This window comes from Capricornis sumatraensis, chromosome 22 (assembly GCF_032405125.1).
Source record: "Capricornis sumatraensis isolate serow.1 chromosome 22, serow.2, whole genome shotgun sequence".
Lineage (NCBI taxonomy): Eukaryota > Metazoa > Chordata > Mammalia > Artiodactyla > Bovidae > Capricornis > Capricornis sumatraensis.
Window position 1 is genome coordinate 38,249,379 of NC_091090.1, and position 14,790 is coordinate 38,264,168.

Here is a 14,790-nt window from a genome sequence, read left to right on the forward strand (position 1 = left end):
TCCAACATGGCCCAAGGAATGAAGATCCAGAGAGGGAGACAGAAGGAACTTTGCAGAAATAGACACATCTGCATTTCCTCATAAGTCCCTTGGCCCTCAGCCAGGGAGAGGGAAACATGGAATAGGCTGAATATGAGATGGAGCTGACACTAGACTGACCTGGACTTGGGAAACCCAGAGTGATAGAATGTGTGGAATGGCTGCAAGGTGATGCAGGAGATGAGGATGCAGTGGAGTGTGGGTGACGACAGCCCCTGGAGGAGGATGAGCCATAACACCTTTGTATCTGCTATGGTCTCAGCCTTTGTGTCCCCCAGAAATTTCATATGATGAAATCCTGATTCCCATGGAAATGGCATCCATAGGTGGGGCCATTGTGAGGTGATGGAGCTATGAGGATGGAGCCTCCTCAATGAGTTGATTGTTTTTATATATAAGAGACACACAGAGCTCCCGAGCCCTCCCCCCGTGTGAGGATACAGGAAGAAGTGTGTGACCAGAAAGACCCTGCATGACCACGCTGTGGAAATCCATTTCCATTATTTTTAAGCCTGTGTTATAGCAACCCAGAAGGACTAAGACAGCACCCTAACAATGTTTAGACAGTTCAGTAAACCTCATGCTATTTACACAAAAGTGCAAAGCACTTATCTTGTCTGGTGTAACACTGTGATAGTTGGCTGACAGTTTGTGGCTGGCTTTCATAAAGAATCCTGAGAATTCAGTCTTCTTGGTAGCATGACCAGAACCATGAAGAACTGTCTAATTCGTTGCTCTAATAACTTGACCCAGAATAATTGGCTGTGATTCTTACATAATCTCTTAATGGTTTTCTTAATAATGCCAGGTTCCGCTATTTGTGACTAATTGTAATAGGCGCTTCATTCTCTCAATTGTAGGGGTGGATTTTCTTTTGATTTACTTTTAAAGGAAGATAAGAAATGTTAAGAAATTGCCCTCTTAGATTTTGACATCTCTAAAGAGTTTGTGTTTATTTTTTTAAGAGGAGACCCATGACAGAGCATGCATTAAAAAGCTGTAAATTACGACCACCTCAGAGCTGGATGGGATGGATGAGGATTTAGCACATTTTGTGGGCTCGGCACCACAGGATCTTGATGTACATGTCAACTTTATGTGAATCCCTGTGCAGGCAGTAGAACAGGTTATACAATTCAGAATGACGCCTATCTTCATCGCTGGACGTCAGGGATGGGAGTCCTGACCAGGTACTGGAAGCATTGTGCATCGTATTCAGGACTGGAAGAACAATCTAAATACCCAAATGATAATGACTTCTTATGCGTTTTATTAGTATCTGCTTATCTTTTTCTCTTCTAATTATCAAATAAAGATTTGGGGAAGACATATGAATATAAAACTCTCTATATATGGATTTTGGAGCCAGCTTATGAGAAAACTATTAGAAATCTGAAAAGTAGATACTTAATTCCAGTTTAGTTTTAAATTTCTCTATTTTTCCTTCCCCCTCTCATCCATTGATTTGAGGAGAACAGAGGAAGAAGACAAGTGGAACTTCAATAGCATACATCCTGGGTTACTTTAAAGAAAAATGCTGATCTTGGAATTTCAGTTCTCTAGTGTTATTACTCTTGAAAATATTTCAACCACCTGTGCCCAGGAAGAGGCAAGCTTTTGGTGGAATTGTGTGCAATGCAGGGAAGCCTGCACATGTCAAAAATTGCAGTGAAATTCTGATTCCTTTACAGTAGAATCTATCACTATGAGTAACTAGGCTCCTGTTTTATGTAGTAGCAGTCTAGCATATAGAAGTCATGAATCTTTTTCTTACAAAATGAGATATTTCCAAACTCCTTACGCATTACAGAGGTCACCTCTTTCATTCATGAACAAAGCAAGAAAGCCCTCTGCAGGATGCTCACCTTGCTGAAGTGTCTCTCTATTAAGGCTTGAAGTTTCTCTGACATGCTCTCAATCTTCATGGTGCTTGATAGGAAATCCTCTAACAATTCTTTCATACTCTTCAGCTCTGTGACTAGATGATACAGAGGATTATTCCAGGAGTACAGTAGCACGAGTGTCCACTTAGTAATGTTTTCATTCTAAGCAACCATAAGAAACAGTTTTGTTAAAATAATCATAATTCAGTGGTTTTGGTAACATGTGATCTTTGCTCAGAGCAGCTGACCTAAAAAACTTTTGATTATTCCAATGTGCATGCAAAGATTTTTGAAGGTAGTAAAAGTTGCAAAAGTATAAAATGTAAGCTGTTAGTTCACACTTTGCTGAAATATAAAAATCTAGGTTATTTTAGGAAATGATTCTTCTGATAAGCTCTAATTTATAACATGAAGAATTTTCTTTTTTCCTCTGAAATTCTACCACTCAGTGAGTTCTTTTGTGTTTGTATATTTGCGTGAGAGAATCTAAGTATTTACAGCAAGTCAGTACCTGCCTGCAGTGCCTGACCAGGAAAGAGGGATTCCACCTGTGCCCACGTCATTGTCACCCAGTGATTCATTTGTATTAATGAATCAGATGAGTCCTTCGTATTGATGTTTGATTGGTAATTGTTTTATGATATTACAACAAAGAGACAAGGAAGAAGACATGGCATTCCTAAACAGGCTTCTCTCCTCAGCTGAACCCGACACCAGCCCCCTGCTGACATCAGAAGAGTCTGTTTTGTTGACATGTTTCCGGGCAGAAAATGGCACAGCGTTGTCTTTAGTAATAGCATCAGTGGGATTCACAATGGAGGGTTTCCCCCCTAGTTCACTGCTACTAGCAGAACTCAGCATGAAAATCCTGGGGCTGAAGATCGCTAGTTAATATGCTTGATTTCTTTACAGCCATGAACTGTCTTACTGGTAAAGAACAGAGAACTGAGTAGGATTAAATATAGTAATGCATATAAAGTGCTCAGTAAAATGTGAGGCCAGGTAGTAACTCTCAATAAACTTTAAATTTAAGCTTATTGAACAATCCCTCCTCTTCTTCCTCTTTGTCCTTTTTCCTTTACTTGTTCACCCTCATTATTAATGAGCTTAACAGAGGAAAAGAATGCTGGTATCGTTAAGAGGGTTGTAGAGAGAGAAGATTGAATTTTAAGGGGGGATGCATGTGAAAATATTTTAAATAATGTTAGGAGGAACGATAATTCAGGAAATCAGAAAGGAGAGATGATAACTGAAAATTTGGAGCTGCAATAAATGATTGAGTCTTGATATGTAAACTGTGTTGTCCTCAGAACAGAGGCAATTTTTGCGGCCATGAGAAGCAAGTTCAGTTCAGTCGCTCAGTCGTGTCCAACTCTTTGAGAGCTGATGAATCGCAGCACGCCAGGCCTCCCTGTCCATCACCGTCTCCCGGAGTTCACTCAGACTCACGTCCATCGAGTCCGTGATGCCATCCAGCCAACTCATCCTCTGTCGTCCCCTTCTCTTTCTTCTTCCAATCCCTCCCAGCATCAGAGTCTTTTCCGATGAGTCAACTCTTCGTATGATGAGGTGGCCAAAGTACTGGAGTTTCAGCTTTAGCATCATTCCTTCCAAAGAAATCCCAGGGTTGATCTCCTTCAGAATGGACTGGTTGGATCTCCTTGTAGTCCAAGGGACTCTCAAGAGTCTTCTCCAACACCACAGTTCAAAAGCATCAATTCTTTGCTGCTCAGCCTTCTTCACAGTCCAACTCTCACATCCATACCTGACTACTGGAAAAACCATAGCCTTGACTAGACGGACCTTAGTTGGCAAAGTAATGTCTCTACTTTTGAATATACTATCTAGGTTGGTCATAACTTTTCTTCCAAGGAGTAAGCATCTTTTAATTTCATGGCTGCAATCACCATCTGCAGTGATGTTTTATAGACCATTGTGGGGGAGACGTACAAATTAAGGATAAAAGGTGACAGAGGAGTCATTGAGAATGACAAATGAAGGAGGTGTCAGAGAAGTACAAGCAGAATCAGGAGAGCCTTGAACGGCAGATGCGAGGGCTTGGGTGGTGCAGTATAGGATTCCGAAGTAGGAGTCACTAGTAACAGGGAGGACTCAAAACTGGCGTGTGTTTCTTTCATATTCATGAATTTTGCAATCTTATATTTTACACATGGAAGTTTCCATTCATTTCCTGTTTCCATCCAGAATAATAGCTGCAGTCCTGTGTCTAACGCATTGGCTGAACTAAAGTTGTCTGCATGGACAATTTATAGATCTGTTATCTATCTTGCTACTACAAATCTTTAGTCATTCCTTGATTTTGCTCATGCTTAATGAACTGCCTAATATAATTTCTCTTCAATTGCTTATGGTTCCTCCACCGTTTTCTGCATGTACAGTTACCATAACCTCTAATGATCTGACGTCTGGTAATCTACATACTGTCTCATCTGAAACGGTGAAAAACCCAGGTGAAAGACTCACGTTTTCCTGGTCGACTTTATCTCTTTCTTCGGGAGAATGGAGGGAATTGGTGTGGCAGCTGTTGGTGACATTGATATAGTACAGTTTGCCCTGGGCATATTTTTCATCCTGAAAATGATCAGGCAATTAGTTAGTGTTGTTGGGCATTCAGTAGATGAACCCATTAACAGAACATTAACATCTTTGATAGATGTGAATTTTTTTTAACGGGGGGGGGGGTCATCACAAAATTTGAAAGTCATTCTTTTCTACTTTTCTATACATTGTCTCTATAATAATGATTTTACATATAACTTTTCTAAGTTTAACCTTTTCCGTTCTCTGTTTTATAATTATCTTTTTTTTTTTTAACTATTTGAACCAAATATAGTATGTATGTACCAACATTTGGTGCTTCCCAGGGGACAGCAGTGGTAAAGAATATTTCTGCCAATGCAGGAAATATAAGAAAACTCAGGTTTGATCCCTAGGTGAGGAGCATCACTGACAAGAGGGTACAGCAGCATACTCCAGTTTCGTGCCTGGCCAGTCCTATGGACACAGGAGCCTGTTGGGCTACAGTCAGTAGGATTGCAAGGATTGGACACAACTGAAGTTACTTAGAATGCATGCATGCACCTATATTTAACCATTTAAATTCTTGTTTACCTGGAAGAGTTGGAAAAAAAAAATGGGCAGTGAAATGGAGGATGAAAGAAAATCTAGTGAGTAAAAAGAACTACATGAATTGAATAGAAACCTTTAGCACCGCCTTTTATTAGCTGTCTGCTCTACTGTGTGCTCCTTGACTGACCTAAAAGAATTAACATACAACTTTCAAATCACTTCCTCAGAAAACAAATAATTGTTTCCAATTATAAACACCCCCTCTATAGCAGCTGGAAACCTATTCACTGCAAATCTTAAAACAATAATTTGTAGCTTAAAAAAACTACAAGTATTCATTTTTGTGACCGGGATTCAGCTTTGTTTAACTTGTTCCATCCACCTAGTTCACTGCAGAGCTGCTGCTGCTGCTATTAAGTCACTTCAATAGTGTCCAACTCTGTACAACCCCATAGACGGCAGCCAACAAGCTCCCCCGTCCCTGGCATTCTCCAGGCAAGAACACTGGAGTGGGTTTCCGTTTCTTTCTCCAATGCCTGAAAGAGAAAAGTGAAAATGAAGTTCCTCAGTCACGTCCGACTCTTAGAGACTCCATATACTGCACCTACCAGGCTCCTCAATCCATGGGATTTTCCAGGCAAGAGTACTGGAGTGGGTTGCCATTGCCTTCTCACTGCAGAGCAGTTCTCATTTATTGACTATTACTCTGAGTCTGGAGAAGAAAGCCCATGGAGACCTTGAAGGACCAGAAAATCAATATGCTTCCTTTCCCCAGTCCCACCTAAAAGTGCTTTGTGTCAGGTAGTATTGTGGACTGAATGTGTGTTCTTCAGATTCCTGTGTTAGAGACCTAACTGCCAAAATACTGTGTTTCAAAAAGGATTCTGACTTTTTGGGATTCCCATGGTCTATAGCCCACCAGATTCGTCTGTCCATGGGATTTCTCAGGCAAGAATACTGGAGTGGCTTGCCATTCCCTTCTCCAGGGAATCTTCCAGACCCAGGGATAGAACCCAAGTCTCTCACATTGCAGGCAGATTCTTTACCATCTGAGCCACCAGTGAAGCCCATTAATGGTAAATGAGCTCTTAGGGTGCAAAACTCATCCAATAGGTTTAGTGTCTTCATGAAGTGAAACACCAGAGAATTCTCTCTGTGTCTCTGTGTCTTTTCCTCTATCTCTCTTCCCCACCTCCCACCCTGTATGGGGACTCACGGAGAAGCCATCCTGGGAAGAAAGAGTCCTTACCAGAACCTCACCTTGCTGGCACCCTGATCTTGGACTTCTAGCCCCCAGACTGTGAGGAAATAAATTTCTGTTGTTTATTCCTCAGAGTCTATTGTATTCTTTTATGGCATTCCTACCTGACAAATGCAAAATCATTTATTTTGCTTATTTAAAAAAGAAAATGAATGAAAGGAAACTGAAAAATTTATTGCACTTCTTAGGAAACTGAGATTTCACAAAACTGATCCTTTCTTCAATTTCCACATCTTCTGAACTGACGGCTTCTTTGGCTGAGAGTGTGTGCTTTTGCAGCCCTCTTGTTTAAAGGATAGTCTAGCCCCATCACTTAGGTGAAGTTTCCTTCTGGGAACCTGGAGGGCTACAGCCCAAGGGGTAGCAAGAGTTGGACACGATTTAGCCACTAAAGCACCACTATCATAGTACTTACAAACTTGTTGAACATTATTAAGGAAAGGTTATGGAAGTCGTGGGACAGCCGGACAGCATCGATAAAGAAGACTGCAAGGGATCTCAGGGAGGTGGCAAACATGTCAGGACTACAGGACGGGCATGGGTTGCCTTGGCACAGGAGCAGATTTGACATGACCAGCAGCAGCAGAAGGCAGGACCCTGCTTAAATAAAAACATGAGCCATTCTGAGATGATCTAGATACTCAGGTGACTAGATTATCAAATCCATGACTAGGTTATCCAATCCATCCTGTGGAAGGAGGCCATGTCTTTCCCTGTTGCTGTGAGCAGGACTTGTTGCTGTAGAAGCTGGGGTGGGATAGAAGGAGTGCCTTCTGTGTAAATTTACATGGATGATGATATTTGCACAGATAGATAGTTGGGGAAGTAGGTTACTCCCTGTATTTTTGAATTGCTCCGAGAAGTACTTCTGTGCTCAGCAAACATTTGGAACTTAATTCTAAGCCAGAGTGTTTGGGCTATTCTTTAAAGACAGTTTAATGTTGGGACTCTGGAGACTATGAGCAGTGAGGCCCTCTAGGAGTTTGCAATTTTTTTACTCTACATTGACTAATGCTTGAATTTTAGACACTGAAATGACAAGAAAAGTACAGTTTATTTGTGTGGTATACCATCACACTGGGGTAAGAGTAAACATGTGACTGATTGATGACTATTATTGAGTACAGACAGAATACTAAGAGAAAAAGGATACTGTACCTTGGATCTGCTCACTCACCTTTGTAACCCCATGCATGTCTTTGATACTTTCCCAAAACCTTCAGAACATCTTACAGTTTGTGTTTCATAGGAACCCTGTGAGATAACCTTAATCTTCACTATGATCATCAAGTTCTGTTAATGAAGATGCAATGACTTGGAGAGGGCAAGTAATTTTCCCCAGGTCCCATTATTAGCAGATGCAGGTGACTGGGCACCAATACACTCATCTGTTCACTTCCTGATGTCACATCACACATGCCTGTGGCTCTCAGTCTGCATGTGTGTAACCAGGACCACATCAGGAGCTGTGATGACTCTCCTTAAAGAGGAAAATATTTTGACTTTGACTGCAAAACAGCAGTGACCCTAGAACATTGGTTTTATCCACTTGTTCTGTTCTGTCTATAAAACACTCACTGTTACAGTCTCTGACAATTATCAGTGTGGGGGCCTGGTTCTGCTCGCTAGCCTTTCTTCTAGGCACCTTGACAGCTCTTCTACTTTTATGCATCTTTAATCCTCTCATTACTTTTGTTTCTTTGAGTAAACAGCAAATAAATCTCCAAATGGTAATACAAGAATATTACCTGGTCAGCACCCAAGACAATGTCATTGGCTCTGCAAACAAGGCCTGCAACTTCCTGACTTTGACTTTATACGGACAAAATTTACCTGTCTGGTCTGGAGTTCATCCTGACACCCACGGCGCTTAGGTTCTGAACCGTCTCCAAGCATCTCCTCTTTGACAGTAGAACTAGACCTCCCTGCTTCCGTGATGTGTTGTAATATTTCAGAAATTATTCCTGGCCCTACCTTTGGCCAACAGAAGCATAAAATCATAGACTCTTGCATGCATGATTTTAATATTACTTTTCCTGTCTGTCCTTTGTAAGTAAGCAGAATTAAAGACTGAAGTGAGCAACAATTTAGTTTCGACATGAGAACTGATAATATAGAGATTTTATCCTCCTGAATAAGATCTGAACATCATTCTTTTTCCAATTTACAGGAAGAGTGGTAATTTAATTAAGGATTAGATATTAGCATTTATAAGGTTTTCTCTGCCTTTAGTTATTTTAAAGGGGAATGGTGTCTAAGAATAAAATGGTTATTTAAAATTAGGTGATGAATTCTGGTTTCCTCGGTATGTATGCCCAGCAGTGGGATGGAAAGGGACACGTGTACCCCAATGTTCATCGCGGCACTGTTTATAATAGCCAGGACATGGAAACAACCTAGATGTCCATCAGCAGATGAATGGAGAAGAAAGCAGTGGTACATATACACAATGGAGTATTACTTAGCTGTTAAAAAGAATACATTTGAATCAGTTCTGATGAGATGGATGAAACTGGAGCCAATTATACAGAGCGAAGTAAGCCAGAAAGAAAAACACCAATACAGTATACTAACACATATATACGGAATTTCGAAAGATGGCAGTGATGACCCTGTATGCAAGACAGCAAAAAAGACACAGATGTGTATAGCGGACTTTTGGACTCAGAGGGAGAGGGAGAGGGCGGGATGATTTGGGAGAATGGCATTGAAACATGTATACTATCATGTAAGAATCGAATCACCAGTCTATGTCCGATGCAAGATACAGCATGCTTGGGGCTGGTGCATGGGGATGACCCAGAGGGATGTTGTAGGGAGGGAGTTAGGAGGGGGGTTCATGTTTGGGATCGCATGGACACCCGTGGTGGATTCATGTCAATGCATGGCAAGACCAATACAGTATTATAAAGTAAAATAAAGTTAAAAAGTTAAAAAAAATAATAAATGTAAAAAAATAATAATAGGTTTTAAAATTTAAAAGTTAAAATTAAAAAAAAAAAGAGCCAATGGAAAAAAAAGAAAACTCCACAGAATTGCAAAAGTCCAATGTAGAGGCGGAGGTTTATAACAATACAAAATGTGACTGAGGGGGAAAAAAAGCTCAAAAATTTAATTAGATTTTATAATACCAATAAAATAGACAACTAAAAGGAGGGGTGGGGAATCCAAACGAATCTCCAGAACAAGTCAAAACATAAGAATAATAAATGTTTTGAATCAAAAAAAAAAAAAATTAGGTGATGAAAATAAAAGAAGTGGTTCTCAAAAAGAAGATATATAAATTGGGAAAATCTGGGACTATCTCTCTCATCAACTAAAGAGCTTATTATGACGGGCAAGGAGGATAATTGCTTATATAACATAAACATATTTGTGTGCATGTATTTCTGTGCATTATACATGGGCTATGCATAAATATTTGCTTAATTCCTTCATGAAACTTTGGACCTTATAAATTCGATTTTATAAGAGGCAGTAAATATAGCAGAATACCCTAATTTCTAATGTAATTGATAATTTATTGGTAAATGACTAACTATATGACTTTTTCGGTTAAATTGTTTTTTTTTTAATATTTTATCTCAAATATTTATTTTTTAATTTAAATTCATTTATTTTAATTGGAGGCTAATTACTTTACAATATTGTATTGGTTCTGCCACACATCACTATGAATCTGCCACGGGTGCACACAGATACCCCATCCTGCACACCCCCCCACCTCCCTCCCCATAACATCCCTCCGGGTCATCCCAGTGCACCAGCTTAAGGATCCTGTATCGAACCTGGACTAGTGATTTGTTTCTTATATGATATTATACATGTTTCCATGACATTCCCCGAATTCTTATTCATGTGTTTGACTTGGTAGCACATATATTTAAAAATTGGAATAATACTGAGAAGATTAGCATGGCCCCTGCCCAAGGATGACACACAAATTTGTGAAGCCTTCCATATTTTTCTGTAACAGCTTCGAGGGTTGAGATGGGAAGGAAAGTGGCAAAAAGGTTCAAGACCAAGGGACATAGGTATACCTATGGCTGATTCATGCTGAAGTTTGGCACAAGTCTTTATATTTTGGTTTTCTAATTTGATTCTCTTATTCTTTTGATCAGACTACCAAGTCCCTTTACGATTTATTTTTCAGACCCTTTTCTGCTTTGATTTTTCTGATGCTCATTAGTGTATTTGCTTCCATGTCTAACTCTCTGAGTATTTTCAGCATCTACATAAACCCTACTCTGTTCTCTTACTGTCTGGATTTTGGTGTATAGCATCAGCATATTTTTATGAACTTCATTTTCCTTCTGGTGCAGTTTCTGATACACAGATTAAGCTGGTTGGCTCACATCTTGCTTGCTCGTATTGTCTCCAAAAAATTAGAGAACTCTGCTTTTTCTAGGCAGTACTTCCCCTTGTTTGGTTACTGTTCATAATTTTCTGTGATTTCACTTTCTGCCTCATAGCTTTGTCTTTCTCAGTCTACTGTAACGTGAGTACTATGTGCCTCTATATTGGTATTACTATTTTAAATAAATATCCACTAGTATAGCAGAGAATTAAAGGGAATAAAATTGTAATAGTATTAGCAATAATACATTCCCCCCAAATATAAACTGATAATGCTCCCAGTTTTAACTGACTTTCTATCCATGTATTATTGAGGTCCCCTACTCATTTTTCCATACTAGCCGTTTCAATTTTGAAATAGAATATAGAAAACAATGGGGTAGAAAATTCTGAAAATCACCTTGGAATTTAGATGCCTCAAGATTAAGTATGTAATTATTAGTTTGTTATAGTTAATACGGCTATTCTGAGCACATATAGCTCAGTGTAGGGTGATAGCTATTGAATGAAGGATGTATACTGTGAACTGCAATCACCAAACAGGTGATTGGAGATAAAGAATGCAATGCCAGGAAGACACAGGCTTCTGTTCTGGAAGGAAAAACTTACAGTGTCTCTCATCTACAGTCTACTCTTCAGATTTTTCAAAACACTTGCTCTTTCTCTGTTCCTTTAATAATTTGGGTTGTTTGATTTCTTTCAATTAGGATTTGCATGAGTTTCTTATATATACTTGGATATGAAGCCCTTACCAAATATGTGATTTGCAAATATATTTTTTTTCATTCCATAGGTTGTCATTTCATTTTATGAATGGCTTCTTTTACTATGCAGAAAGTTTTGAGTGTGATGTGGTCCCACTAGTTTATTTTTGCAGTTCTTGCCTTTGCTTTTGATGACTGAGTTGTTTGAGATGCTTGCATTTTGGTAGTAATCCTTTATCAGTTGTTTTATTTGCTATTATCTTCTTCAATTCTTACCAAAGGCACAGACTGGCTGAATGAATAGAAAAACAAGACCCATATATATGCTGTCTACAATAGATGCACTTCAGTCCTAGAGACACATACAGACTGAAAGTGAGAGGATGGAAAAAGATATTCCATGCAAATGGAAATCAAAAGATTGCCAGATTGGCAGTTCTAGTATCAGCAAAAATAGGCCTCAAAATTAAAACTATTATAAGAGATTAAGAAGGACACTGCCAAATGATCAAGGGATCAGTCCAAGAAAAAGGCATAACAATATTAACTATTTATGGACCCTACATAAGAGCACCTCAATACATAAGGTAAACACTAACTAACGAAAAAGGAGAAATTGACAGTAACACAATAATAGTAGGGCATGTTAACACCACATCTATACCAATGGACAGAACAACAAAACAGAAAATTAATAAAGAAATATAAGCCCAGAAGGAAATATTAGAGCAAACAGAACTAATTGATATCTTTACACATTCCATCCAAATGTAGAAGAATACATTCTTTTCTCAAGTACACACAACATTCTCCTCATCTTGGGTCACAAATCAAACCTTGGTATATTTAAGGAAATTGAAATTATATTAAGAATTTTCTCTGACCACAACACTATGATACTGCTACTGCTGCTAAGTCGCTTCAGTCATGTTCGACTCTCTGTGGCCCCACAGGTGGCAGCCCACCAGGCTCCTCTGTCCCTGGGATTCTCCAGGCAAGAACACTGGAGTGGGTTGCGATTGCCTTCTCCAATGCATGAAAGTGAAAAGTGAAAGTGAAGTTGCTCAGTCATGTCCGACTCTTGGCAACCCCATGGACTGCAGCCTACCAGGGTCCTCCATCCAGGGGATTTTCCAGGCAAGAGTACTATCATATTAGATATCGATTATAGGAAAAAAAAAACCCAACTATAAAGAACACAAACACATGTTGAATAAAAAACACATTTCTAAATAATGAACACATTACTATAGAAATAAGGGAAATCAAAATATTCTTAGAAACAAAGAACAATGAAAACATGATGATCTAAAACCTGTAGGATGCAACAAAAGCAGTTCTAAGAGGGAAGTTTATAGAAATGCAAATCCTACCTCAAGAAACACATTGAATAGGCAACCTAACTTTACATATCTTTAACTCTTTTAAAATTTCTCTTATCAATGTCTTAAAGGTTTTGCATCAAATCTTTCAACACCTTCCTAAGTTTATTTCTAAGTGTTTTATCTTTTTGTGATGCAATAGTAAATGGAATTGTTTTCTTTACTCCACTTTCTGATAGTTTGTTGTTGATATACAGCTAGGCAACTCAGTTTCACATATTGGAATATATAAACATAATGTAGGCTACATTTTTAAAGAATAGACATTTTCCCACAAATAAGCCATATAGACGATCAATAGGTATATGAAAAGATGCTCAGCATCACTAATAATCAAAGGAAATGCAGATCAAAAGCACACGAGATATCACCTCTTACTTGTTTGAATGTCTAGTACTAAAAATGTAAGAAATGACAAATGTTATTGAGGATGAGGAGAAAAAGGAGTGCTTATGCACTGTTGGTAGGTATGTATACTGGTGCAACTCCCATGGAAACACACTGTGGAGGTTATTCAAGAAACTTAAAAGAGAACGTTTATGTGATCCATTATCCCACTTCTGGATATGTAGTCAAAGGAAATGAAATCATTGTCTCAAAGAGAGATCTGTATTCCCATGTTCATTGCAGCATTATTCACAGTAGACTTGGTATAGGCACAACCTGAGTATCTATCAACAGGGAAATGGATTAAAACAATGTGAAGTGAAATATATAGGTAAATATTATTTAGCCATTAGAATTAGAAAGAAATCCTTCCATTTGTGGCAACATGAATGAAACCGGAGGGTATTATGCTAAGTAAACTAAATCAGAGAAAGACAAATGCCGTATGATCTGAACTATAAAGAGTTCAAAAAAAAAAAAAAAAAAAAGGAAGTCAGAGTAGAAAAACGATTGCCAAAGACTGGAGGGTAGGACAAATAGGGAGAGATTTTTAGAGATTACATATTTTCCTGTATAAAAAATTAATAAGGTGAGGGTCTAAGTTTGAGCTTCATGATCTAATCATGAGATTGAACAAGCTCTGGAAGTCGGGGATGTACAGGGAAGCCTGGCGTGCTGAAATCCTGGGGTCACACAGAGTGGGACACGACTGAATGACTGACTGAACTGAAGAGAGTGGAACTTACCTGTGTTCTCCTCAAAAAGCAAAAGTTAAACATGTGTGGTGATGGCATTGTTACCTAATAGAAAGGGAAACTCGTTTCTAATATGTGCACAAATGAGGGTGGACAAGATGCTGGAGTGGTGGGTGGAAGTGGGGTTCACCTCTCTCCACGGTGCGTCAGGTACATCTAGAGATGCAGCAGTTCCCACAGAGACCAGGTGAGCACTGGAGGGACTCCCTGAGCACTGAGAAGGAATATCTGGATCCATACAGAGCTCGGTAGGACAAAGGAAAGAAGGGACAAGGAGGAAGGGGAAAAAAGGAGGAGAGCAGGTGGGACAGGCCTGCACCCGGGGGAGAAGGACTTGAAGCTCAGGTGAGAGGTCCCCGCGTCCATGGCCGTCCACTGGGACGGGGGAGGCATTTGAAGCAGTTGGGGAGTGAACTCACTAATCTGGGACAGTCTGAACACAGTGAGAACCACATAGACAAGCCATGCTGCAGCCTTTCATACCTCGGACAGGGTTGTAAGTCCACTGGTATCCCCGGAAGCTGGGAGCTGGAGCCATAGGGATTGCAGAATAATCCCAGGGTGAGGACTCCTGTTGACCGTGGGGAGTCAGCCTGATGGGATGGGATGGGGGAAATCTGCTGCATGGGATGCTTCTTAAGGAAAGCCAGGAGGCCATAAAAGTAGGGTTCAACTGCCTGTGGAGTAGCTATCTCTTTTTCCATGCTGGTACCTGCAGGTTGAGCAATAGAGAAAGTCTTCAGTGAGGGCGGTCCTTGAGTGCCGGATGCACTCAGCAATGGAGAATTTTGAATGTCTATAAACCCAACCCTACCCTATTCTCTGTCTACATTTTGGGTTTTAGCATCATAATGTTTTTATGAACTTAAATTTCTTCTGGTAGAGTTTCTGGTTTACAAATAAAGCTAATACCTCACATCTGGCTCGATCTTT

The 14,790-nt window shown here is 39.6% G+C and overlaps 1 protein-coding gene and 1 non-coding gene across 2 annotated transcripts; one reads left to right on the plus strand and one right to left on the minus strand.

Annotated features, from left to right (window-relative positions):
• Positions 1 to 1,081: 1,081 nt before the first annotated feature.
• On the minus strand, positions 1,082 to 14,515 carry LOC138098051 (placental prolactin-related protein 1-like). The gene is made up of 5 exons (XM_068994274.1): positions 14,341 to 14,515; positions 6,689 to 6,870; positions 4,407 to 4,514; positions 1,905 to 2,084; positions 1,082 to 1,273 (listed from the first exon to the last, which is right to left on the minus strand). The coding sequence occupies exons 1-5, from the start codon at positions 14,513 to 14,515 to the stop codon at positions 1,082 to 1,084; spliced, it is 837 nt and encodes a 278-aa protein (XP_068850375.1).
• LOC138069842 (U6 spliceosomal RNA) lies at positions 10,130 to 10,240 on the plus strand. Its single transcript, XR_011144110.1, has one exon. It is a non-coding gene; the product is annotated as a U6 spliceosomal RNA (small nuclear RNA).
• Positions 14,516 to 14,790: the final 275 nt, after the last annotated feature.